This window comes from Dinoponera quadriceps, unplaced genomic scaffold (assembly GCF_001313825.1).
Source record: "Dinoponera quadriceps isolate SergipeBrazil2010 unplaced genomic scaffold, ASM131382v1 scaffold2102, whole genome shotgun sequence".
In the NCBI taxonomy this organism is placed as follows: Eukaryota; Metazoa; Arthropoda; class Insecta; order Hymenoptera; family Formicidae; genus Dinoponera; species Dinoponera quadriceps.
In genome coordinates, this window is record NW_014556306.1 from 7,708 (window position 1) to 34,633 (window position 26,926).

At 38.4% G+C, this 26,926-nt stretch overlaps 5 protein-coding genes across 5 annotated transcripts; all 5 read left to right on the forward strand.

The window, feature by feature from the left end:
* Nucleotides 1-553: 553 nt before the first annotated feature.
* LOC106747234 (odorant receptor 4-like) lies at nucleotides 554-4,605 on the forward strand. The gene is made up of 6 exons (XM_014624585.1): nucleotides 554-831; nucleotides 1,927-2,275; nucleotides 3,668-3,904; nucleotides 4,002-4,115; nucleotides 4,224-4,379; nucleotides 4,555-4,605. Exons 1-6 carry the CDS (start codon nucleotides 554-556, stop codon nucleotides 4,603-4,605), a joined length of 1,185 nt encoding a protein of 394 aa, XP_014480071.1.
* An 862-nt stretch (nucleotides 4,606-5,467) lies between these two features.
* LOC106747239 (odorant receptor 4-like) lies at nucleotides 5,468-9,368 on the forward strand. The gene is made up of 6 exons (XM_014624590.1): nucleotides 5,468-5,727; nucleotides 6,878-7,223; nucleotides 7,696-7,926; nucleotides 8,086-8,199; nucleotides 8,570-8,725; nucleotides 9,318-9,368. The coding sequence occupies exons 1-6, from the start codon at nucleotides 5,468-5,470 to the stop codon at nucleotides 9,366-9,368; spliced, it is 1,158 nt and encodes a 385-aa protein (XP_014480076.1).
* A 2,083-nt stretch (nucleotides 9,369-11,451) lies between these two features.
* LOC106747235 (odorant receptor 2a-like) lies at nucleotides 11,452-13,426 on the forward strand. The gene is made up of 6 exons (XM_014624586.1): nucleotides 11,452-11,763; nucleotides 12,026-12,262; nucleotides 12,463-12,469; nucleotides 12,530-12,631; nucleotides 12,752-12,909; nucleotides 13,376-13,426. The coding sequence occupies exons 1-6, from the start codon at nucleotides 11,452-11,454 to the stop codon at nucleotides 13,424-13,426; spliced, it is 867 nt and encodes a 288-aa protein (XP_014480072.1).
* A 791-nt stretch (nucleotides 13,427-14,217) lies between these two features.
* Nucleotides 14,218-23,477, forward strand: LOC106747236. Its single transcript, XM_014624587.1, has 13 exons — nucleotides 14,218-14,230; nucleotides 14,386-14,644; nucleotides 14,908-15,253; nucleotides 15,519-15,749; nucleotides 16,062-16,175; nucleotides 16,263-16,422; nucleotides 17,572-17,863; nucleotides 18,242-18,587; nucleotides 19,375-19,488; nucleotides 19,578-19,733; nucleotides 22,685-22,798; nucleotides 22,888-23,043; nucleotides 23,427-23,477. Exons 1-13 carry the CDS (start codon nucleotides 14,218-14,220, stop codon nucleotides 23,475-23,477), a joined length of 2,352 nt encoding a protein of 783 aa, XP_014480073.1.
* Nucleotides 23,478-24,989: 1,512 nt separating this feature from the next.
* Nucleotides 24,990-26,854, forward strand: LOC106747237 (odorant receptor 4-like). Its single transcript, XM_014624588.1, has 5 exons — nucleotides 24,990-25,268; nucleotides 25,526-25,753; nucleotides 26,035-26,148; nucleotides 26,238-26,393; nucleotides 26,804-26,854. The coding sequence occupies exons 1-5, from the start codon at nucleotides 24,990-24,992 to the stop codon at nucleotides 26,852-26,854; spliced, it is 828 nt and encodes a 275-aa protein (XP_014480074.1).
* Nucleotides 26,855-26,926: the final 72 nt, after the last annotated feature.

Consider the following 26,926-nt stretch of genomic DNA (forward strand, 5'->3'; position numbering starts at 1 on the left):
GACATATTCTCGCGCGATTCCGCTCCTCCGCTCTTTCCCCGACTTGTTCTCTCGCGGTTTTTTCGCTCTCTGGATTTCGAAGTTTCGCCCGAAGGTCGCAGCGAGGGACTGACCGTTGGACATGCGTCGTCGTTGCGTCTACATCTGCGCGGGATCGACTCTTTGCATATTTAAGCTACGCAATTGACAAGCGCATAAGAACGGGCGTATTATATCAGCGCGTCCCGAGACGCGGGGGGACGAGATCTTACATATTCCCTTTTTCCTCGCTAAGTTTCATGGAAACGTGAAAACAGCGAATGTATATTCGCCGTTTGCGCGTATCATGGTAAAAATATTTGATGAGCAGCCGCGATTGGTCGATCGCCCAAGGGTGCAGTGCGCTGCTTGATGACCTCTCGCACTTTGTTTCCCCAGTCATCGCGTAGGTACCTTGTGACGTGCATCGTCGGAACATACATTCGGCGACTTCGCGCACCGCTCTTACTCTCTCCCGGGAGTGCTCGTTTCATTATAAGTATTCTAATGCGCTCATTTCGACGCGAAAGAAATCATGACTCGTAAGAGCACGGTCATGGCTCGTAAGAACACGATCAGTCGTATGGTGGAGATCCTGCTGCCCATGTTTGGCGTCTGGCCGGGCAGACCGTGCGTTATAATCTTCAGGGTGTTTTGGGTCGCCTCGGCAGTATTCGTCGAGTTTTGCCACTATCGCTATTTCGTCTCGCACCTGAGCGCCGAGAATTTTTTCGATCTAGTGGACTGCCTGTGCAGCTTCTTGGCGCACGGAAAAGTGATCACCAAGCTAATCATGTTCTGGGTGAATCAGCGGTGAGTGAAGGGACGTTGCAGGAGCGACATCGCGGAGAGGAAGTTACGGTAACTTCGCTATTGTGATGTGACGATGATTTTCGAAGGTATTTGAAACTACTTACCACATGCAGTGGTAAACGGTAGATATCATTGCGATTGATTGCATCGGGTTTTCGGGGAAAACATTGTAATGTGATATAACAGGGCGCGAATATAGTGCAATATGCAATGTAGCACTGTCAATTTCGGCTACCTGCGTGCCTGAATCTTTCAGTAACTGATTATACGGCTAATTTCAGACATTATAAAAGATTGATTTTTCGAACAATAACAGATAATTGACAGATGACGTCTGATTTTAGCCGTACACTTAGTTACTGAAAGACTCGGATATCCGGATAGTCGAAATTGACAGCATCAATACGGTGGCATATCTGCCATATTTTCGTTCGTGGCTCGGAATATAATGACCTCCTCTATACCTATTATTTTTAGCATTCAGTTAACTTATCAATTTAATAAGATTGACAACTCCGTTTCATACATCACATGCGAGAAGGAAATTTTTAGACATAACTTAGCGACTAATAATCACCGCACATTCAACGCTCTAGGATTTTTTATCCAAGCAGAAACTTTCAGTGCACAAAAATAATTAAGAGCAATCGTCGAATCGTGTCACCAAAGTTATCGCGATCATATCGTAGATAATTCCTGAATGTATGTTTAATCGCACGAGGCAAAAAAATATTGTCGCTGCCTAAAATCCGTTTCTCTACCGATGCGATTAATTAGGCCGTAATTAACGAGAGCGAACGCCGTGATCGATCGCGCTCGGTAATTACGTAGCCAGCAGTCCACCCCGTCGCAATTGTCTCCTTACGCGTACTCGATGCTTTCCCGCGCGGCCGCTCGAGAAAATCCGAGCGATAATAGAAAGCGGAAAATAAGAAACGAAAAGTCGCGATTTAAATGAAAAAAAGAAAAAAATGATTAACGTCAATACGGTTCCGCCAGTTGAAGATGGCGTACATCTACGACGTCCTGCGACGCGTGGATTAGGATTTCCCCCTGAGGGTAAGCGTGTGATCGAGGAAACGCAATCATTCGCAGAAAACTGATGGAAACGTTGGCGCTGATGACGGACGACTGGAGCGATCGCGCGAATAACAACGATGCCGGCATGCACATGATGGCGCGCAAGGCGAAAACGTGCAATCGCATCACTAACGCGATAATGATCCTTCACACCATGACGATCGTAACATATTGCACCGGGATGATCATCGCCGACGTAAACGTCACCGATCAAACGACCGAAGTGCCTTACATCAACAAAGTGCAGATGCCCTTCCGGGTAGACACGCAGCCGATGTACAGATTCGTGCTAATTGCGGAATACGTGCACATGATAATAAGCAACTGGGGGGCCGGCATCGCGAACGCTATACTGCTGACCCTGGTGAGTCGCAATCGCGTGTACGGAAGAGAATAATTTAGAGGCATGGCAAATCCTTTATGTCGCAGCAAATAAATGTACGGGATATTTCTTAAGTACACGCGGGAAATTTTTGTTAAATAATGTAGCATCCCATAAAGCGTCATCCCGTAAAAACTAACAACAACATAATTGCAACATCACAGCATTGCAATTGTGTCGCTTTCCATGCTTTCTAAATTTCTCGTATTGCCTGAAAATGAAATTATTTCGACGTTATAAGTAGCCGAGCAAGACTATTATAGTATTTTTTCAATTCATGAATGTTTATATCGTCCAGAAAAATGTTCTGCGTGTATGTCTAACATTTCAGAAATTCATATTTGAAGTTATTTTGTAAAGAAAAATTCACGCGAACATATGTTCATTTCTTTACAAAATATTATCAAAAATTAATTCCTAAAATATTAGACAATATTTAAGGAACCCTGTTATATATTTATTCATTAGCTACTACAGCATAAAATTTGCCATCCCTCTAATTTATTTTTCTTTGCGCGTAATAAACAATTAATACATCGACCGTCGCGTTGATTCCCGTTGATTGCGTAATCGCGGCCGAAAAGGTCGGGGCGTCCTTTTCGGAACGCATCCGATCCACTAGGAAAACCTATTTCCTGAGAATTTCTCGAAAACAAATTCTTCCATTGAATGTCAGCTGCGTTCCGGAGTATATCGGAGGAAAAGTGTGTCAACCTTTATGCCCACGATTTCACAAAAGTTCAACTGAAGATTAAATTTACGAGAAGATAAGATAAATAAATCCAATTCGAGAGACGTATACCTTTCGCCCCATTTCATCCAGGCTCTCTATTGACCGCACGACCGATCTTTCTTTCTTTCAAACGCAATTAATTGTACTTCGTATGCAAATTAATGAAATGCTGTAGTAATATAGTGGCGACTGTAAGGACATATTAAATATCGAAGATGAATAAAAATGGCCGGACGCTGTTATCAGTACGCCGAGAGGTAAAACTTCATGCGTTATTATACATGCTTCACATTTAAAAACAAAATTCCCCGGTCCTTTGTTCCTACTTTCTATTATGTGTTGCGTAATTATTATAATGATGAAAAATTAAAATCTTCTACCGGACGATGTTGAAATATTATAGAGCGAGGTTTTCCGAGAACGTCGCTCCCGAAAAACTGAAGGCGGCGTATATCGCACACCCGCCGAATTAATCCGCTGAATACGCGTTTTGCGAGTGAAATTTGTGCAAAGCATATTCACGGAAATGCCACTTTTACCGCTCCTGGGTATAAACCGCTCGCGCGTCTGATCATTTTTATACGCGGCTGATTTCGTGTAAAAATATTCAGCGCGTTGAAATCGGATTTACGCACCCTCAGATCTTGCATGTCGGCGGCCAAATGGATATTCTGCAACGCTGGTTGTCGGAACTCGCGTCTAAGGATCTCGGCAGCGAACGGGAATCGATCGCCAGGACCGCGAGCAAAATCATTCAGAAGCATCAGAGGATCATCTACTTTTCCGAAAACATCGAGAATCTGTACACGCACATCGCGTTGTTCCTGTTCGCATCGAACACCATACTGATCTGCTCGCTCGGATTTCTCATCGTGACCGTGAGTGCAAACTAGTCCAATATCAGGGATGTCCGTTCTATTCCGTCGAGTCGATTGTTCCGAGAGCTTTCTAGACGCTCGCCCGATTCTTTTTCAGGCGATTGGTTCACCCGACGCCACGGAGCAGATTATGAAGTCTCTCTTGTTTTACACGTCGACGAACCTCGAGGCGTTCCTTTTTTGCTTCGCCGGGGAATATCTGAATAACAAGGTCAGTGGCAAAGCGGAAGAATGAAGTATCGCGGCGAAAACAATCGAATATTTCTAAATGTGAATTCTACCACGTAACATTAAAAAAACGTCGTTTCCACCCTCGTAGAGCAAAAAGATTGGATTCGCGGCGTATAATTGCGCGTGGTACAATTTGAAGCCCAAGGAGAGCCGTATTCTACTGTTCATAATATTAAGGTCGCAGAGGCAATTAACGCTCACGGCTGGGAAGATGATGGATCTCACTTTGGAATCCTTCGCAAGTGTAAGATTCACGTTGAACGATATAATAAATGTAGAGCAATTATTCTCCGTACTCGCGATTCAACGGCTTCCCGTGGCCGTGCGATGTCGCGCGATAAAAGCCGCTGGATAAAAAAATTCCGCCGTCCGATGACCAGGAGCATTTTAATTCGCGCTTGCAACATGTTGACTTGTAGATCATGAACGCATCGGGATCGTACCTGTCGGTGCTGTTGGCGATGCAATGAACGTCGCTCGATGACTCTCGATCGGTAGTGATCGGTAGTGAAGCGTGAAGTGTACCGGGCGGATATGTAAATATATCTTCACTAGTTATACAGACACACACGCATTGTAATAGCGCTTATCTCTCGCTCAAATATATTCCGCGAAGCGTATGTGATTCACGGAATCATTTGCAGGACAACGTTGTCAACCGCCCGAGAAATTGTCCGTAGCATTTGCTTGGGGACTGAAACAACCACGATTGTTTCCACGGATCGTAAAATAAAGAAAAGCCCAGAAGGAAAGTAATCAAACGAAGTGAAAGAAATGAAAAAGAAACTTGCGGATCGAACGCAGCTCGAGCGGAGAAAGAGCGTCGCACACGCAGAGGGGGACACGTAGTCTCGCGATAAATCGGTCATTTCTTCTCCGACGTGTCACACCTTTTAAATATTAGAGCCAACACCGAAGTTCAGTGAACGCGATCGCATATACAGCGTTCTCGCACGCAATATTGTATATTTAAAGCGGACAATTCGCGGCTGCGCCGCCCACCGAGCCAAGGAGCTTCCCTCTTCCAAGGGAGAAACAAATCCAATTGTTCTCTCTACTTGCCATTAAAATTACCAGAACTCTCTGTGTACGGCGAATATAGTCGCAATTTACATACGGTACAATAAGAATATTTAATGAGAGGCTCCCATTGGTCGGCGGAGTCGCAGTCAGAGGCGCAGTCGATGATGACTCTTCGGCATTGTGCGATTACTCCACGATACACTGCAAACGTTGAATACGTTGGGACTCGCGGCGGAGATACTTCCTCGTTTCGCACCCATTCGATGCACTCGGTCGATTAGACGTGACGAGAACGAGAAGCAAGCGAGCATGACGATCAAGAGGAGCACGATTAATCGTACATTAGAATTCATGTTCACTCTGTTCGGCATCTGGCCGGGTGCCTCGTACGTATTGGTGCGCCGAATGTTCTGGATCGTTACAATAGTAATCGTCCAATACTGTCATTACCGGTACCTGCTCACACACTTTTACTCCGACGATCTCTTCAACCTGATGGACTGCCTGAGCAGCCTGCTGGCGTATGCGAAGGTGATGAGCAAACTCGTTATGTTTTGGTTGAATCAACGGTAAGTAGCGCGGTCGAGCGACGGTGTACTTATCTTACGAACGCACCGCGTTTGCGAACGTCGCGACGTTGTAGAAATGGTGACCCGCGGCGAAAGCGAGCCGACCGCTTGCTTGTTTCGTTTATTCAATTGTGCTGACTAATTAAGCCGCACGACGGGGTCCGGTTGAATAATTACATACTGTGTATGTACTCGCGCGAATTCGACGTTTACCTACTTTTAGCGTGAGCATGCTTCCGAAAAACGATAACATTCTCAAAGAGCCGGGAAAAAGAGAGAGAGAGAGAGAGAGAGAGAGATGTATACATAAATAAATAAATAGAAAGAAAGAGAAGAAGGAGAAGAAGAGAAAAATCTGTCTATTAGTCTATAACTGCATTCTTAAAAATCTACATTCTAAATTTGGCGCATTCATTTAATATAATTTGCAACCTACTTCCGGAAGGATTTTATATTTCTTTAACCCCTTGGGTACCGATTTATTTGAGAAAATATTTGCATGTGGAACGGATATAATTTTTGGTTGCTTGGAGTAGTATGTAAAAGCAGTACATTTTACGTAAGAATTTATTTATTTCTAAAATATTGGTGACATATGTAGTATTAAGATGTCTTCAAGTAATTAGAATCGCAAAACAAAAATAAATTAATAACAACNCGAAAGGAAGTAATGCCTGCCTTGGTTGTGCAGTTGATTTTAGAATATAAAACATGAGCATTATAAAAGGCCATATCTATTAGATAAAAAAACATTTTCTTATAACCCTTTACACATTTTCTCATAACTGGGAAGCACGCTAGCAATTGGTCTTGTTGAATAACGTCTCTCAGACGTCAAATATACCCAAGAGTTTAATTTTTGGTTTGACGTCTTAAACACGTCATCCGCTCCTAGGGGAAAAAAGTGAATGACGTGTCTCAGACGTCAAATGTACCCAAGAGGTTAATATTCTATTGATTCTCTGGTAACCTATTGTACATATTCAAACCGTGATAAAGAGAGAGAGAGAGAGAGAGAGAGAAGGGAAAAGAGAGAATTCGACGAGAAAATCCGCTCGAGTGGAGCAACCGTGGTCGACGTTGCGAATGCAGGCGTTTTTCGGAGAAGACGGTTTCCCGATCGATTATTAACGCGTCCGATCATCCGCAGAAAATTCGTCGAGACGTTGACGATGGTGGCGAAGGACTGGGACGATAGCGCTAACAGCGAGTTCAGCGTACGCGAGACGATGTCCAGAGCGAAATTATCGGATCGCATCACAAACGCGATCATCACTCTGCACACGTTAAGCGCCATCGCGTACAGCAGCCGCGCCGTGCTTGCCAGCACCGATATCAACGACTCCACATCCGAGCCGCTCTACGTGCACAAAGTGGAGATTCCTTTCAACGTGGACAAGCAACGGACGTACGGGACGATCTTGACCGCGCAATTAGTGTACGTCGTGATGGGCAGCTGGGCGGCCGGTGCTGTCAACTCGTTGCTTTTGACTCTGGTAAGACGCGAATACCAGGTGGGCTAATTTATAACCATCGCTGTACCGTCAGAGTACTTAATTTTGCTCTTATTTTGCTCGTAACATTCAATATTAATTTTCATTTTAATTCATGGATCTGATGTTATAATTTTGGAATTTTTGACAGTTCTAACCACTTGTGAATGTCGATGTGATTTTGATTACTTCTTAGAGGAAGCGTTTCGAAAAACAAGAAGAAAATTTACTTTCTTTTAGACGGATAGAAATCAGTCTATCTTGAAATGAGCATATAATATGGCGTATCGAGGATTAAACGAAATCAGTATTTCTGTGTTCTCAAACTTCGCGAGCGGAGCTTGAAAAGCTTCGATCTCTAATCGCATCTAATCGCATTTGTGCCCCTTCTGTACTCTATTGCAACTTTATGCTCTAGATCGCAGTTCTTCCTTCTCTTTCCTTTGTCGAACTACGGCATATTTCTTGTTTTCAGATCTTACACATAGGCGGCCAAATGGACATCGTGCGTTCCTGGTTGAAGGAGTTTGCGTCCCAAGAGGGCGAGAAAAAGTCGAGTGTCGCGAAGACTAATGAAATCGTCGAGAAACATCGGAGGATCATCAACTTATCGGAAAACGTCGAGAATCTGTATACGCACATCGCGCTGATGCAGTTCGCGTCGAACACGATAATGATTTGCTCGCTAGCGTTTCTCATCGTGAGCGTAAGTAAAAAATCGAGAATATCGCGTACCCTCGATAAGATGGATGCTCGCCGTTTCTTGCGTCGTCGCGATATGTCGATTTATAAACGTAAACGCGACAGAGACAGCCGCACGCGCGAATACACTAATGAGCTTTTGCATGCCGGTTTGATGTTACAGGCGATAGGCACCCCCGACGCGGTAGAGCAGATAATGAGATCCCTTTTATTTTACGCCATAACGAATCTCGAAGCGTTCGTGTTCTGCTTCGCCGGGGAGTATCTGAGGAACAAGGTTAGCACGGTGAGACGATAATTACGACGATTATGTGAACGTACGCGGAAAAAGTGCCAGATTCGAGCAAATAATTGCCCCAACATTTCCCAACAAATTCATCGTTAGATCAGTAATGTTTACTTGATCCGAGTAAAATATTTTCCAAGTAAATTATTCAAGTAAAATATACTTACTTCATCCGAATAAAATTTATCTGATCTAAGTAAAATTTCGCCAAGGAGTATTGGAATAATTATTCACTTGAATCTAATCTTTTTCTGCGTAATAATAACGGATGCAATGTATTCGCTATGTTAAAAAGGGATACTGTAAGATATACCGTAATCGATAATATGAAAATCTCCTCATATAACTTCTGTCTTCGCAGAGCAAAGAGATCGGAGCCGCCGCTTACAATTGCGCGTGGTACAACTTAAAGCCTGAACACAGTCGTTTGTTGATGCTCGTAATACTCAGGTCGCAAAAGCAATTAGCGCTCACTGTGGGAAAGATGACGGATCTCTCTTTAGAATACTTTGCAAGCGTAAGAGAATCGTGCGCACGAAATCATTTCGCACCGTAATTTTATTCATACACTGAGAAGAAAAGTTGCGGAATCAACAAAATTTTGCTCAATCGAGCGGAATTTTTCAAAGCACAACGTTCAATCCACTAAACAAATTATGCAGCTGATGTAATGAGTTATCAATTGTTTTAACGATTGCGATTTGGTCAGCAACTGTATCAACGCAACGTATTGTTGCGCCAACGCACAATTTCCCCAGTGAACACGATACTTTTTCTCAATGTAATGTGACGGTCGGAAATGTTTCGTTATAATATTTCAGAATTAATAAATTAATAATAGGGACATATTGCTGGAATAAATAGCTTTCTGTATCGACGTACTAACCAGTACAGTCAATCTCCGAGTACCCGGATATTTGGATACCCGAGTCTGTCGAGTATTTCTCGAAGACCCCGATAACCGATTACTTTACCAGTTACTCGAATACTCGAATGTATTCTTTTTAATGAGTTAACCTTAAACTTCAACGCCATAATATTTAGTATGCACTTATTTGCCATGACTCTGTAAATGGTTGTTTTTAATGCAAACAACAATATTATTATAGATCATGAACGCCTCTGGATCGTATTTGTCGGTGATGTTGGCGATGCAATGAACAACACCACGACATCGATTTCTTGCCAGTACTTGCGAAGCATGCAGCGAATAGCGCGTAAATCACCGGGAAAGATACATTGCAACATAGCCTCTTATTTCAGATATGTTTTCTTAGCTGAATTGATTACACGACATAAAATGAGTTTATAATGTATTAAATTGTCAAGCGAAACCGAGATATATTGTGCTTACAGTAAAAATTAGATAAAATATTAGGTTGGTGCAAATGAAATGGCCGTTTATAAATATAAAGTTGAAACTTATATTTTTCAAATTTATAACTTACGTAACTAATCAAAATAGCTTCCACCTATTTCAATATACTTCTGCCAACGTGATCCAAGTGCATCAATGCACTTTCTAAAAAAATCTAAGGAGTGTGAATCGATAAACTCCTTAATGCATTTTTCACACTTCTTTCTTCATTGAAATTTTTGCCCGCCAAAAACGCATCCAGATGCTTGAAAAGATGATAATCTGTTGGTGAGATGTCTAGAGAATAGAGAGGGTGAAGGAAAACTTCAATGTTCACTCGGCGAGTTTTTGAACGGTTTGTTTTGCAATGTGTGGTCTAGCGTTATCGTGCAACATGCCGTGTCTGTTGACCAATGCTGGCTGTTGAGCGCACAGTTTTTGGTGCATGGTGGCAATTTCCTGACAGTACTTATCAGAATTTATAACCTCACCTTATTTGGTAAATAAATAGTGAACGATACCTTTACTAGACCACCATACAGACATCATCATTTTCTTGGAGTGAAGATTCGATTTTGGAGCCTCATTCGTATGTAACCACTACGCAGAACGTCGGTGGTTGTCGTATAAAATCCATTTTTCATCATAAGTCACAATCCTGTGTACAATTCCATCTGTATTCTGTCGCAATCGCAAAGAAATGCAAATCTCCAAACGTCTCAATTTGTTTCTCTCTATGATTTCATGGAGGACCCATTTACCCAATTTTTTCACTTTTCCCAACTTGTTTAAATGTCGGACGGCAGTTGAATGATCAACTTCGAATCTTTTGACAATCTTTCAGACTGTTAACCTTGGATCTGTTTCAACCATTTCCTTCAAAACAACGTCATCAATAACGGAAGGTGCGTGTCCGCGAGACAAATTGTCGAGGTTTGTGTCCCCAGAGCGAAATTTTTCAAATCAATCCCTCGTCGTTCTTTCACTTACAGTACCTTCACCAAATGCAGTATGAATGTTACGCGTTGCCTCGGCTGCAATATGATCAAATTTGAACTCGTGTAAGTAAATTATACAAATTTCTCTATTTTCCATCATGGCGCTAATACAAACTTCTATGACTAACAGTATAATATAGAAATAAGGTTATGTGCGCTAAATCACATAAGGATCATGTACTTTTCACACAGTATATATACACCGTCCTCTGTATGAAAGAAAAGTAATCTATAGGAGTGGGAAATTTAAAACACTGAAAACGGCCATTTCATTTGCACCAACCTAATATATTCGAGATGGGGACATCATTGAAATAAATATCTCTCCATGTCGATGTATTAAACAGAAGTGTCGATTTCCGAATATCTGAGTATTTAGATAACTGTTCTAATACCCGAGTCCATTGGATATTTCTCGAGTAGCTCGATAGACGATTACTTTACTAGTTACCCGGATACTCGAGTATCTGAATCGGTATATACTTTAGAAAAACGAGAAGACATGCAAAATCAGCTAATATGACGCTAATATATGACGCTACGTACTAAGCTCGTTATTTTTTGGTTGAATCAACGGTAAGTGACGTAACGTAAGGAACGCGTACGCGGTATGAAAAGTATTCGGTTGATTCGGAAGTCTTTTCCCACAGAATATACGTGTGTCGGCATATTTCTGTTCGAAAAATGCTTCCTTCACTTGTCCGACATTTTCGACATTTGTGGAAAAGGACATTTTAATCCTATTCTCACATTCAATTCTCAAATTTAAATTAAATATTTTAAAATTCGATTTCCGAATTTAATAAGTATTACGATCGATACGATAAATCGCAGCACGTGAAGCGCAAACGCGTGATTGTGTGTAGAACTTTCGGCAAAATCTTAAAAATGATGGCAGACGACTGGATCGCTAACAGCGACATGGAGATGCGCGAGACGACGAACAAAGCGAAAACATCGGACTGCATCAACAACGGGGCCGTCGTCTTTCACGCGGTTAACGTGATTGTGTACAGCTTCGTTAACATTACAATCGACACCGACGTCACTGATCACACCAATGAAATAATTCACATCCACAAAATTCCATTCGACATACGCACGCAGAGCATCTACAGATTCGTATTAATCATCGAGCTGGTGCACTTCGTCGTGTGCGCCGTAGCGATCTGTATTCTGAACATTTTGCCCATAAGCTTCGTAAGTGCGTGTTTAACGCGAACGACGTGTCGGTGTAAGGAAAATGAAAGAAAAAAGAAAAAGTAATACCTGTGAATGTCGAAAAAAATCTCGAGCGCCTTCGAGCTCTTGGCAGCCGCAAACGTTAAAGCGGTATGTTTGCTTCGTTCGATACGCTAATTAAACGTTGATCCATCAAATTCGTTGCTCCGAAGGAAATTCCTTAATTTCCCGGCTGAACATGAATCTCCACTTTCATAGGCGGTGGGCTGTTTCTTTTTAGACCCTACACGTGGGTGGCCAAATAGACATACTGCATTGCTGGTTGGCGGAACTCGTGGTCGAGGGAACCGGGAAAAAAAGCGGGTCTGTCGTCAGCATGATACCTAAGATCATTCGGAAACATCAGAAAATCATTCGCCTTTCGGAGAACATCGTGAGCATGTATTCGCTCATCGCATTGGTGCACTTCATATCGAACGTGATTATTATTTGTTTAGTAGGATTTCTGTTCATAACGGTGAGTAAAGCGTATGAAATATCCAATAATACGAACAGAGAAATATGTATAATTAATATTAAATATTTAATTGCTACGCGGACCGCCACGTTTTCGATATCGTTTATGCGTGTTTGTTTGCGTTCGATTGATTATGTTAATATTATACATCATTAATTTCTCTATATTGCATTCGCGTATAGAAAATAGCGCTGATAAAGGCAACTGGTTTCGCGGTTTAACGCCACGTCAAATACGTTCGTTTCGCGTTTCATTTCGATATTACAGGCAATTCCGACACGGCAGGAAAGATAGTGCGATCACTTACGTACTGCGTGACGAATGTGGAAGGGTTCATCTTCCGCTGCGCTGGAGAATATTTGATGAACAAGGTTAGCGATGAGGGGGGTGAGATTATAGTAGAATGATTGAGAAGCGATGAGAATAATACGAGAAATTTCCTCAAGGACAATACGAAGAATCCCCGTCACTTTTCATCTTTACTTTCGCAAAGCAAAGCGATCGGACACGCTGCGTATGATACCGCCTGGTGCGACATGCAACCGAAACATTGTCGCATTTTGTTGTTCATTATACTGAGATCGCAGAAGCAATTGACGCTCACAGTTGGAAAATTGATGGACCTCTCGCTGCAAACATTCGCGAGTGTAAGCCGCACTTCGTGCATGCTGCACAAAACAGTTCCCTTGATTGCTCGCGACGTTTCTGGTTGTTCCTTCGATGTTTTCGCGGATTAAAAATTAAATCGTCAGAAATCCTGTTGGTGTTCCATGAAAAATGAGTAAAATCGAATAAGGTTGTTATTCTCAGGCGCAAAATAAAAAATAAGCATGTGTGCATCAGTAAATCAATTTTAATTAAATCAATGCTATGTTTAGATCCTTTTCCGTAAAATTTTCAAAATGTGCTGATTTATTAGTGCATCCACGCTTGTTTATTTATTTTATATTACACTATGGGGTATATTACACACAGGGTATTACTGGCTCCTCTTTAGCTAATTCCACTGATATCTTCCAACACGTTATCATATGCATCATAATAATGTGTTGGAAAATAAAAATATGTATATGAAGAATATATCGAACTCTCATATGAACAACATTGTAATAGATCATGAATTGCGCGGCATCCTACTTGACGGTGTTGTTGGCGATGCAATGAACATCTCGCACGTGCGTCTCGTTTTCATCCGGACATCACGAAATGCGTATGTTTCGACAACTGACATGCAACTGACATCACTAGTCAGAAAAGCGCATGTAAATAGGACTCTTATAAAATTTGTTATTTATCAAACCGGCTTAATTCTAACACATTTCTCTGAGATTGCATTCTTTGAATCGGGTAATAAAACAATTTCAAAAATTACGTCAAGCTGCGAGCTAAGCTTATTTATGATCACCCAAACCGTAAGCTAACAAAACATTACCGTAGTATAGTCAATGATTTTCACGAATTATCGTACGACTTTCCCTTCAGTGCAAAACTCCTCTTCATTTTCTTGAAATCGTCGCGCGAGACTCTCGGGACGTAGACCACCTGCGTTCATCCGTCTCGCGCGTGCATTTTTAACGGCAAGTGCATACACCGCACCCTAAGCGTCTTGGACGAAAAACGTCTCCCTTTGTTTTTCCTACCATCCGCCAAATTATCGATCATTGAACATGCGTACTGCGCCTACATTGTACGCGGAACGGTAAAAATATTTAATGACCAGTTCCCATTGGTCGTACGTCCCGAAGTACCGCCGTTTGAAGATCTCTCACGACCACTCAGTCCTCGCGCGGCTATTCGATTACACACATCGTGCTCTCATCGGTTACACTTGACTCGAAACACAATTCTGCTCTTATTTTTTCGGGGGGCTTCTTTTCTATATACGTGTACTTCAATGGACTCGCTGTGCACAAGCGAGTACCAGAATTCTAATGAGAAGTACCACACTGTTAATCATGAACCGGCAAAGTTGGAGATAAACGTTGAAATAAAAAACCTACTTAATTAAACTTAAATAAGGGACATTTCGAAGTACGTGTAACCAAATATCCCCTGTAATTACGTAGAGCTTTTATTTCAAAGTGTACTTTTAACTTTGGCGATATTTGGTTAACACTATAAAGTTATCGCTCGCGAGAGTATGATCAATAGCACGGTCAAATACTTGCTGATCTTGTTCGGCATCTGGCCAGATATATCGTACGTAGTGTTATGCAGAGTGTACTGGAGCATGTCATTAACGATTATCCTAGTTTGGCAATACCAATATCTTCTTGTGCATTTTTATACCAATGATTTATTCGACTTGATGGATTGGTTTAGCACCTTTATAGGATTTATGAAATTATTCTTCAAGATCGTCGTCTTTTGGTGGAACCAACGGTAAGTAATCATTTTCCTCGATTAGAAGCAATTTCTCAATGTCCGATTGAATCAAAATCCACAAGTGTCTTCTCATAGAATACACATTTTATTTGCCGGCGCATTTCTATTTGAAAAATGCATCGTTCAAATCAATACTTATCCGGTATTTATCGAAAAATACTTTTAAATCAACTTAATAAATGCTAATCAAAGCGAAGCTTACGAAAGAAGAAGCGAGACGTTAAATTCGTATAATAATTTACAAAAGAGATTGTCTATAGAATATTCAATCGAATTTTGAAAATCATGGCGGAAGATTGGAAGAATTGCGCGAACAGTGATATCGAAATGAGCAAAGCAGTTAACAACGCAAAGATATCGGATTACATTGCCAATGCGATGATCAGTCTGCACACGCTCGCTGTGCTCTTTTATGGCATCGGAATAATGCTAGATGATGTTGATCTTACTGATCCCACGATCGAGATACCTCACATATACAAAATAGAATTTCCATTTAACATAAAGACACAAAGCACGTATAAATTCGTGTTATTCACGGAAATGATACAGCTCATCATAAGTAGTTGGGTAATGGGTATTATAAACACAATGCTCTTGATATTGGTAAGTGCAATTAACAAAATATGTGCAATTAACAAAAACAGACACAATTTACGATTGCACTGAACGTAGGTCGAAATATTATTTTTCGAAACAACTCTGGGAATCTGGACAAGATACTTCAGAATATTTAATAGAAACGCCTGTTTAGATAGATATTTTAATTTTTTAAAGTTTTTCCTTAAATATATCACTTACATAAGATTATTCTTGAGTGAATTGCTTGAATATGAATTTTCATTTTCATGAGAGGACATTTTCTTTTCAGACCATACACATAGGCGGTCAAATAGATATATTATGTTGCTGGTTGACGGAACTAGTGTCTGTAGAGGATACAAACAATAATAGAACTAAAATGATGGAAAAAATCATTCAAAAACATCAAAAAATCATATATTTCACGGAAAATATCGAAAATTTATATACATTTATTGCGTTGATGCAATTTGCAACGAACGTGCTAATGATTTGCCTATTAGGATTTTTAATTATAACTGTGAGTAAAACTGTTAATTATACAAATACAACAGTTAAACAAAGATAAACACGCGTGTCGGTTCGTGAAATAATACAGACAGAAGTAAACATTTAATTTGTAAACTTTAATTTTAATCTTTAAACTTTAAGTTTAATCTTTAACCATCAATTAACTTTAATTGCCAAGAATTTAATTAGTTCCTACGCACGATCATATTAAATATTATTTATTCTCTCTGCTTTATTACTATTCAACGTACATATCATGATAAAGACACATGTTTATGACGATCAATAAAGCTAACCGTTCATATAGTCATTGCTATTGCAGGCACTCGGTAATCCCGATGCGACAGGGAAGATAATGAGATCACTTTCGCTTTACAGCGTGACAAATGTAGAAACGTTTATATTCTGCTATGCCGGGGAATATCTAATTAACAAGGTTTGCGAAAATTGTACAGAAAAGTTAGCAACCGGTATTAAAATATTTTGTATTCCTTCTGTACTCCTTCGATTTTTACCTTCGCAGAGCAAAGCGATCGGATATGCTGCGTACGATACCGCCTGGTATGACATGGAACCCAAGCAATGTCGCATTCTTTTGTTTATTATTTTAAGATCGCAGAAGCAATTAACACTCACGATCGGGAAGTTGATGGACCTCTCGTTACAACGTTTTGCGAGTGTAAGTATATCTCGCGCACAACGTGAGACAATTCTTTAGTGGTGTAGGAAGCATTTATATATTTATATATATTCATATATTGCGTAACCTTTCTTTCGTTATATAGATTGTCTGTATATACATTATGTACTTGTAATAATATCCCTAAAAGTGTTTATAACTTGCTATAATTTGCTATAATAAAGGCAAAATAACGGTTTATAATATATGAATCACTAATCGAATTTTGTATTAATTTTGTATTAATTATATTGTAATTGCAATGTGTTGCAGTTATATTGTAATATGTAGTAATAGAATTATAATAATAATGTCTTGTAACTGTCACAGATCATGAACTCTGCGGGTTCGTACATCTCGGTGTTATTGGCGATGGAGTAAAGAATAATATAATAAGGTATTCGACATCTTGTCACCGATAGTTGTGGAGTACGTATCGAATAAACATATCTAAATCACCAGTTAGGAAACGGCACATATAATGTAACTCTCGTGTGATATCTTCTTCGTGATAAACAGAATTAAAAAATTTAATTAGTCGTAAAACAATTTCCAGAAGTAAAGTCGAAACTACGAAATAAGCAATTTCCTCCCTGACTATGAGTTAAAAGCGTACCATAATGTACGAGGAAAAAGCATACGACAACGTACCTCTTGGATTCTATGAATTAGTGGGTGACATTTTCCTTTATCTCGAGCGCGACCCTCCGAAACTCCTCTCTGTTTCCTTGATATATCATTGCGCATGATCCTCGCTCGGCCATAGACCGTCGGGGCTTGTGCAGGTCCGTCCCGCGCGGAATCGTGCATGTTTAACGACAATTGCATATATCGTACCTTAAGTACTCTGGACGAAAAACACCTCTTTTGTCTTCCGTTCGCCAAATTATCGATCATTGAACATGCGTAATGCGCCTATATTGTACGCGGAACGGTAAAATTATTTAATGACCACTTACCTCGGTCGTATGTCCCGAGGTATCGCCGATTGAAGCGCACCTCTCACAACTACTCATTCCTCGCACCGCTATTCGATGACACACATCGTGCCATCATCAGTCACAATTGATTAAAATACAATTCTGTTCTTATTTTTTACGGAGAATTCTTCTCTACGATATACGTGTATATTAATGTACTCTCCGTGCACCAGCGAATACAAGGGTTTTAATGAAAAATATTAAAGTTATCGCTCGTAAGAGCACAATCAATTGCATGGTGAAATATTTGCTCATCTTGTACGGTATATGGCCAAATACATTGTGTGCCTTGTCCTGCAAAGTGTTCTGGAGCGTCTCATTAGCAATTATCCAAGTTTATCATTGCCGATATCTTCTTGTACATTTTTATAGCAATGATGTGTTCGACTTGATGGATTGTTTTAGCACCTTTATAGGATTTATAAAACTATTCTTCAAGATCATCGTCTTTTGGTGGAAACAAGAGTAAGTAATCAATTTCTTCGATTAGAAGCAATTTTTCAATGTCCGGTTGTATCAAGATCCAGAAGTGTCTTCTTACAGAACATACATTTTATATAAAGGCACATTTGTATCTAAAAAATGGTTCCTTCAAATCAACGCTTATTCGGTCTTTATCGAAATAGACTTTTAAATCATCGTAATATATAGCTAAATATGTCAACTCCCTATTTAACATTGCAATATTTTCCGTATAAGTTCCTTTTTTCGCGTTGTTAATGAATTTCGGAAACAAGAAAATTCTAGAAACGGTAAACTGTAATCTACCCACGCAATTCTTACGAAAGAAAAAACGAGACGTTATATTTGTACTGTAATTTACACATACACGATCATCCATAGAATATTCAATCGAATTTTGAAAAGTATGACGGAGGATTGGAAGGATTGCGCGAACAATGATATCGAAATGAGAAAAGCAATTAGCAACGCCAATTTATCGCATTATATTGCCAACGCAATCATCGGTCTACACACAGTCGCTGTGCTCTTTTATGGCATTGGTATAATTCTAAACAATGTCGATCTTACTGATACCACGATCCAGATACCCCACATATACAAAATAGAATTTCCGTTTAATATCCAGACACAAAGCACGTATAAATTCGTGTTAATCACGGAACTGATACAGCTCACCATGAGCAGCTGGGGAATGGGAGTAATAAACGCTTTGCTCTTAGTATTGGTAAGTTATATATGCAATTAATAAAAACGACATAATTTACAATTACATCGAAAGTAGATCGAAACAAAGTTTTTCGTAATCGCCGAGAATTTGAATAAGAAACATGCTAATATTTCATTGAAACATCTGTTCAGACAGATATTTCGATTTTAAACAGTCATTTATCAAATTTTTTGACACTTATACATAATTATTCTACAATCAACTACTTGAACATGAGTCTTCATTTTCATAGGCGGTGGGCTCTTTCTTTTTAGACCCTACACATAGGCGCTCAAATAGATATATTATGTTGCTGGTTGACGGAACTGATGTCCATACAGGGTGCTAACGACAGAAACAACATGATGAAAAAAATCATTCAAAAGCATCAGAAAATCATCTATTTCACGGATAATATCGAAAATTTATACACATTCATTGCGTTACTGCAATTCGTATCAAACGTGCTCATGATTTGCTTATTAGGATTTTTAATTATAACAGTGAGTTGATAAACTGTTAATTATACATATATGAGAAAGAGACACTTTTGTGAAATAATATAGACATAGAAATAAACATTTAATCTGCAAACTTTAATCGCAAAGCGTCTAATCATGTGTTTGCTTCCTACGCACCACTAATTATGTAATATCAATTATGATAATATCACAAACTACTTATTCCTTCTGTTTTATTGCTAATCAAATATATCATAATAAAGACACACGTTTATGACGATCAATAAAGCTTAACGCTCACACAGGATCGCAGGATAATGTAACAATGCTCTTCGCTATTGCAGGCGCTCGATAATCCTAATGCGATGGAGAAGATAATGAGATCACTTTCGTATTACAGCGTGACAAATCTAGAAGCGTTTATATTCTGCTATGCAGGAGAATACCTGATCAACAAGGTTAGCGTCAATTGTTGAGAATCGTTAACAAGCAGTGTTAAAGTGTTGTATAATCCTTCTGTATTCTTTTGTTATTTTTACCCTCACAGAGCAAAGCGATCGGAAACGCCGCGTATGATACCTCCTGGTACAGCATGGAACCCAAACATTGTCGTATTCTTTTATTTATTATTTTAAGATCGCAGAAGCAATTAACACTAACGATCGGGAAAATGATGAACCTCTCGTTGCAACAATTTGCAAATGTAAGTGCGCTTCGCACACATTATATGAAGTAATCCTTTAGTTACGCACAAAGCATTCGTTATGATATATTTATCGCGTTTATATATGTTTATACATTTATGTAACTATTCTCTTGTCATACAAATTGGACGCGCATATTATATTCTCGCAATAATATCTCTAAAAGCATTTATAATCTTGCTTTAATAAAGGTAAAGTAACAATTATAAATATATGAAACTCTTATATTAAATTAATTATAATGTCATTTTAATGTGATGCAATTATATTGTAATGTTATTATAATTACATAGTAATCATAATGTCTTGTAATAATATTATGTTGAGATTATTATGGTATTGTAATTGTCGCAGATCATGAATTCTGCGGGCTCGTACATCTCGGTATTATTGGCGATGCAATAAAAAACAACGTAATGAAGTACTCGCCTCATCCTGTCATCGATAGTTGTAGAGTATGTATCAAATAAATATGTAAATCACTAATTAGCAAACGACACATATAATGTAACTTATGCGTGATATTTTTTCCGAGATGACAAGAGTAAAGAAATTTAATTGGTCGTAAAACCAAATCCATAAATAACGTCGGAAATATAAAATAACAATTTCCACAGCCCCGACAATAAGCTAAAAGCATATCATGAAGTACTCTATAGTTTCCATAAAGCCTCGGGAGACTTCTCCCACCATCTCAAGCGCGATCCTCCGAAACTTCTCTCTGTGTTCTTGATAAATCAATGCGCATGACTCTCGCCCGGCCATAGACAGTCGAGTCTTGTGCACGTCTGTCTCTCGCGAAATTGTGCATTTTTAACGGAAATTGCATACATCGTATTCTGAGCGGTTTTGAACGGAAAACGTCCCCTCCGGTTTTTCCTTCCGTCCGTCAAATCGTTGATCACTGAACACGCGTTTTGCGCTTATACGGTACGAGAAACGATAATAATATTTAATGAACAGCTGTCATTGGTCGTATGTCCCGGGGTACCGCTGTATAATGACCTCTCACGACCACCTAGTCTTCGTGCGTCTTTTCGATGACACACATCGAGCTCTTATCAGCCATATTTGATTAAAACATAATTCTGTTCTTATTTTACCAGGAGAATTATTTTCTACGATATACGTATATATTAATGTACTCGCTGTGCAATAGCGAGTACAAGGATGCTAATGAAAAATACTAAAGTTATCGCTCATAAGAACACGTTCAATCACATGGTGAAATATTTGCTCATCTTGTACGGCATCTGGCCAAATACATCGTGTGTCATGTTCTGCAAAGTGTTTTGGAGCATCTCATTAACAATTATCCAAGTTTACCAGTGTCGATATCTTCTTGTACATTTTTACATCGACGATGTATTCGACTTGATGGATTCCTTTAGTTCCTTTATAGGATATTTGAAATTCTTCGTTAAGATCGTTGTCTTTTGGTGGAACCAACAGTAAGTAATTACTTTCTTCGGTGCAGTAGAAGCAATTTTTCAACGTCTGATTGAACCATTAGGTTTTTCTACAAGTGTCTTCCTGTTGAATACATACTTTATTTGTCAGTACATTTCTATTGGAAAAATGGTTCGTACAAATCAACACTTGTTTGGTCTTTATCGAAAAGACTTTTAAATCATCGTAATATATAGTTAAATATGCCAACTCACTATTTAATGTTGCAATATTTCCTGCGTAAGTTCCTTTTTTCGCGTTACTACTGAATTTCGGAACCAAGAAAATTCTGGAAACAATAAACTGTAATCTCCCAATGCAATTCTTACGAAAGAAAAAACGAGACGTTACACTTGTGCTGTAATTTACATATACACGATCATCTATAGAATATTCAATCGAATTTTGAAAAATATGACGGAAGATTGGGAGGATTGCGCGAACAATGATATTGAAATGAGAAAAACAACTAGCAACGCCAAGTTATCGGATTATATTGCCAACGCGATCATTAGTCTACACACATTCGCTGCGCTCTTTTATGGCATTGGTATAATTCTAAATGATGTCGATCTTACTGATCCCATGATCGAGATACCCCACATATACAAAATAGAATTTCCGTTTAATATCCAGACGCAAAGCACATATAAATTCGTGTTAATCGCGGAACTGATACAACTGATTATGAGCAGCTGGGGAATGGGAGTTATAAACGCTTTGCTCTTAGTATTGGTAAGTTATAACTGCAATTAATAAAAAGGACGCAACATACAATTGCATCGAAAGTAGATCGAAACAAAGTTTTTCGGAAACTCGGAAAATCTGGACAAGATACGTGCAAATATTTCATTGAATCATCTGTCCAAACAGATATTTCGATTTTAAAGAATCCTTTATCAAATTTTTTTGTAACTTAAACATAATTATTCTATAATCAATTGCTTGAACATGAGTCTTCATTTTCATAGACGATGGGCTCTTTCTTTTTAGATCCTACACATAGGCGCTCAAATAGATATATTATGTTGCTGGTTGACGGAACTGATGTCCATACAGGGTGCTAACGACAAAAGCAACATGATGAGAAAAATCATTCAAAAGCATCAGAAAATCATCTATTTCACGGATAATATCGAAAATTTATACACATTCATTGCGTTGCTGCAATTCGTATCAAACGTGCTCATGATTTGCTTATTAGGATTTTTAATTATAACAGTGAGTTAAGAAACTGTTGATTATACATATATGAGAGAGAGATAATTTTGTGAAATAATATAGACATAGAAATAAACATTTATGTGCAAACTTTAATTGCTAAACGTTTAATCATGTGTTTGCTTCCTACGCATGACTAATTACATAGTACCAATTACAATTATATCACAAATTGTTTATTTCTTCTGTTTTATTGCTAATCAAACATATCGTAATAAAAACACATGTTTATGACGATCAATAAAGCTAACCGTATACACAATATTCTTCGCTATTGCAGGCGCTCGATAATCCTAATGCAATGGAGAAGATAATGAGATCACTTTTGTATTTCAGCGTAACAAATTTGGAAGCATTTATATTCTGCTATGCTGGAGAATACCTGATCAACAAGGTTAGCGTCAATTGTTGAAAACCGTTAGCAATTTGTATTAAAGTGTTGTATAATTCTTCTGAATTTATTCGTTACTTTTGCCCTCACAGAGCAAAGCGATCGGAAACGCTGCGTACGATACCTCCTGGTACAACATGGAACTCAAGCAGTGTCGTATTATTTTATTTATTATTTTAAGATCGCAGAAACAATTAATACTAACAACCGGGAAAATGATGAACCTCTCGTTGCAACAATTTGTAAATGTAAGTGCGCTTCGCACACATCGTATGAAGTAATTCTTTAGTTACGCACAAAGCATTTGTTACGATATATTTATCGCGTTTGTATATATTCAAATATTTATGTAATTATTCTTTCGTTATAAAAATTGGAAGTGCATATTATACTGTCGGAATAATATCTCTAAAAGCGTTTATAATCTTGGTTTAATAAAGGTAAAGTAACAATTATAAATATATGGAACTCTCATATTATATTAATTATATTGTAATTTTAATGTGATGCAATTATATTGTAATGTTATTATACTTACATAGTAATCATAATGTTTTGTAACAATATTATATTGAAATTATATTTCAATATAAATTATGTTGAGATTATTATGGTATTGTAATTGTCGCAGATCATGAGTTCTGCGGGCTCGTACATCTCGGTATTATTGGCGATGCAGTAAAACGCAACGTAACGGAGTAATCGCCTCGTCCTCTCATCGATAGTCGTAGAGTACGTATCAAATAAATATGTAAATCACTAGTTAGCACACCACATATATATAATGTAACTTGTGCGTGATACGTTCTCTGAGATAAGCGGAGTAAAGAAATTTAATTAGTCGTAAAATAATTTCCAGAAATAACGTCGAATATATGAAATAAGTAATTTCCACGGCCCTAACCATAAGCTAAAAGTATACCATTGAGTACCCTACTGGGTTTCCACAAAGCCTCGGGTGACTTCTCGCACCATCTCAAGCGCAGTCCTCCAAAACTTCTCTCTGTTTTCTTGAAAAATCAATGCGCATGACTTTCACCCAGTTATAGACAGTCGAGGCCTGTGCGCGTCTGTCTCTCGCGAAATTGTGCATTTTTAACGGAAATTACATACTTCCTGAGCAGTTTTGAACAGAAAACTTTCCCTTCGGTTTTTCCTTCTGTCCGCCAAATCGTTGATCACTGGACACGCGTATTGTGCTTATATGGTACGCGAAACGATAATAATATTTAATGAACAGCTGTCATTGGTCGTACGTCCCGGGGCACCGCCGTATGATGACCTCTCACGACCACCCAGTAGTCTTCGTGCGGCTTTTCGATGACACACATCGAGCTCTCATCGGCCATATTTGATTAAAACACATTAAAACAGTTCTGTTCTTATTTTTCCCGGAAAATTCTTTTCTACGGTATACATGTATATTGATTTATTCGCTGTGCATCAGCGAATGCAGGGCTTCTAATGAAAAATGCTAATGTTATCGCTCGTAAGAGCACGATCAACCGCATGGTGAAATATTTGCTCATCTTATACGGCATCTGGCCAAATACATCGTGTGTCATGTTCTGCAAAGTGTTTTGGAGCATCTCATTAGCGATTATCCAAATTTACCAGTGTCGATACCTTCTTGTACATTTTTACATCGACGACGTGTTCGACTTGATGGATTGTTTTAGTTCCTTTGTAGGATATTTAAAATTCTTCATTAAGATCGTTGTCTTTTGGTGGAACCAACAGTAAGTAATTACTTTCTTCGGTGCAGTAGAAGCAATTTTTCAACGTCTGATTGAACCATTAGGTTTTTCTACAAGTTTCTCCCTGTTGAATACATATTTTATTTGTCGGTACATTTCTATTAGAAAAATGGTTCGTTCCAATTAACACTTGTTCGGTCTTTATCGAAAAAGACTTTTAAATCATCGTAATATATAGCTAAATATGTCAACTCCCTATTTAACATTGCAATATTTTCCGTATAAGTTCCTTTTTTCGCGTTGTTAATGAATTTCGGAAACATGAAAATTCTAGAAACGGTAAACTGTAATCTACCCACGCAATTCTTACAAAAGAAAAAACGTGACGTTATATTTGTACTGTAATTTACACATACACGATCATCCATAGAATATTCAATCGAATTTTGAAAAGTATAACGGAGGATTGGAAGGATTGCGCGAACAATGATATCGAAATGAGAAAAGCAATTAGCAACGCCAATTTATCGCATTATATTGCCAACGCGATCATCGGTCTACATACAGTCGCTGTGCTCTTTTATGGCATTGGTATAATTCTAAACAATGTCGATCTTACTGATACCACGATCCAGATACCCCACATATACAAAATAGAATTTCCGTTTAATATCCAGATGCAAAGCACGTATAAATTCGTGTTAACCGCAGAACTGATACAACTGATTATGAGCAGCTGGGGAATGGGAGTTATAAACGCTTTGCTCTTAGTATTGGTAAGTTATATATGCAATTAATAAAAACGACATAATTTACAATTACATCGAAAGTAGATCGAAACAAAGTTTTTCGTAATCGCCGAGAATCTGAATAAGAAACATGCTAATATTTCATTGAAACATCTGTTCAGACAGATATTTCGATTTTAAACAGTCATTTATCAAACTTTTTGACACTTATACATAATTATTCTACGGTCAACTACTTGAACATGAGTCTTCATTTTCATAGGCGGTGGGCATTTTCTTTTTAGACCCTGCACATAGGCGCTCAAATAGATATATTGTGTTGCTGGTTGACGGAACTGATGTCCGTACAGGGTGCTAACAACAGAAACAATATGATGAGAAAAATCATTCAGAAGCATCAGAAAATCATCTATTTCACGGATAATATCGAAAATTTATACACATTCATTGCGTTGCTGCAATTCGTATCAAACGTGCTCATGATTTGCTTATTAGGATTTTTAATTATAACAGTGAGTCGATAAACTGTTAATTATACATATATGAGAGAAAGATGCGTTTGTGAAATAATATAGACATAGAAATAAACATTTAATCTGCAAACTTTAATCGCTATACGTTTAATCATGTGTTTGCTTCCTACGCACGACTAATTACATAGTATCAATTACAATCTTATCACAAATTGTTTATTCCTTCTGTTTTATTGCTAATCAAACATATCGTAATAAAGACACACCTTCATGACGATCAATAAAGCTAACCGTTCACATAATACTCTTCGCTATTGCAGGCACTCGATAATCCTAATGCGATGGAGAAGATAGTGAGATCGCTTTCGTATTACAGCGTGACAAATCTAGAAGCGTTTATATTCTGCTATGCCGGAGAATACCTGATTAACAAGGTTAACATCAATTGTTGAGAACCGTTAGCAATCGGTATTGATGTGTTGTATAATCCTTCTATATTCTTTCGTTATTTTTACCCTCACAGAGCAAAGCGATCGGAAACGCTGCGTACGATACCTCCTGGTACAACATGGAACCCGAGCAGAGTCGTATTATTTTATTTATTATTTTAAGATCGCAGAAGCAATTAACACTAACGATCGGGAAGATGATGAACCTCTCGTTGCAACAATTTGCAAATGTAAGTGCGCTTCGCACATATCGTATGAAGCAACCTTTTAATTACGCATACAAAGCATTCGTGTTTTCTTATGATATATTTACCGTTGTAATATGTTTATCGCGTTTATATATATTTAAATATTTATGTAACTATTCTCTTGTCATACTTATTGGATGTGCATATTATATTCTCGCAATAATATCTCTAAAAGCGTTTATAATCTTACTTTAATAAAGGTAAAATAATAATTACAAATATATGAATCTTTTATATTGAATTAATTATATTGTAATTTTAATGTGGTTGCAATTATACTGTAATGTTATTATAATTACATAGTAATCATAATGTCTTTTAATAATGTTACATTAAAATTATATTTCAATCTAAATTATATTAAAATTATTATAGTATTGTAATTGTTGCAGATTATGAATTCTGCAGGCTCGTACATCTCGGTATTATTGGCGATGCAGTAAAAAGCACCGTAACGAAGTAATCGCCTCGTCCTCTCATCGATAGTCGTAGAGTACGTATTAAATAAATATGAA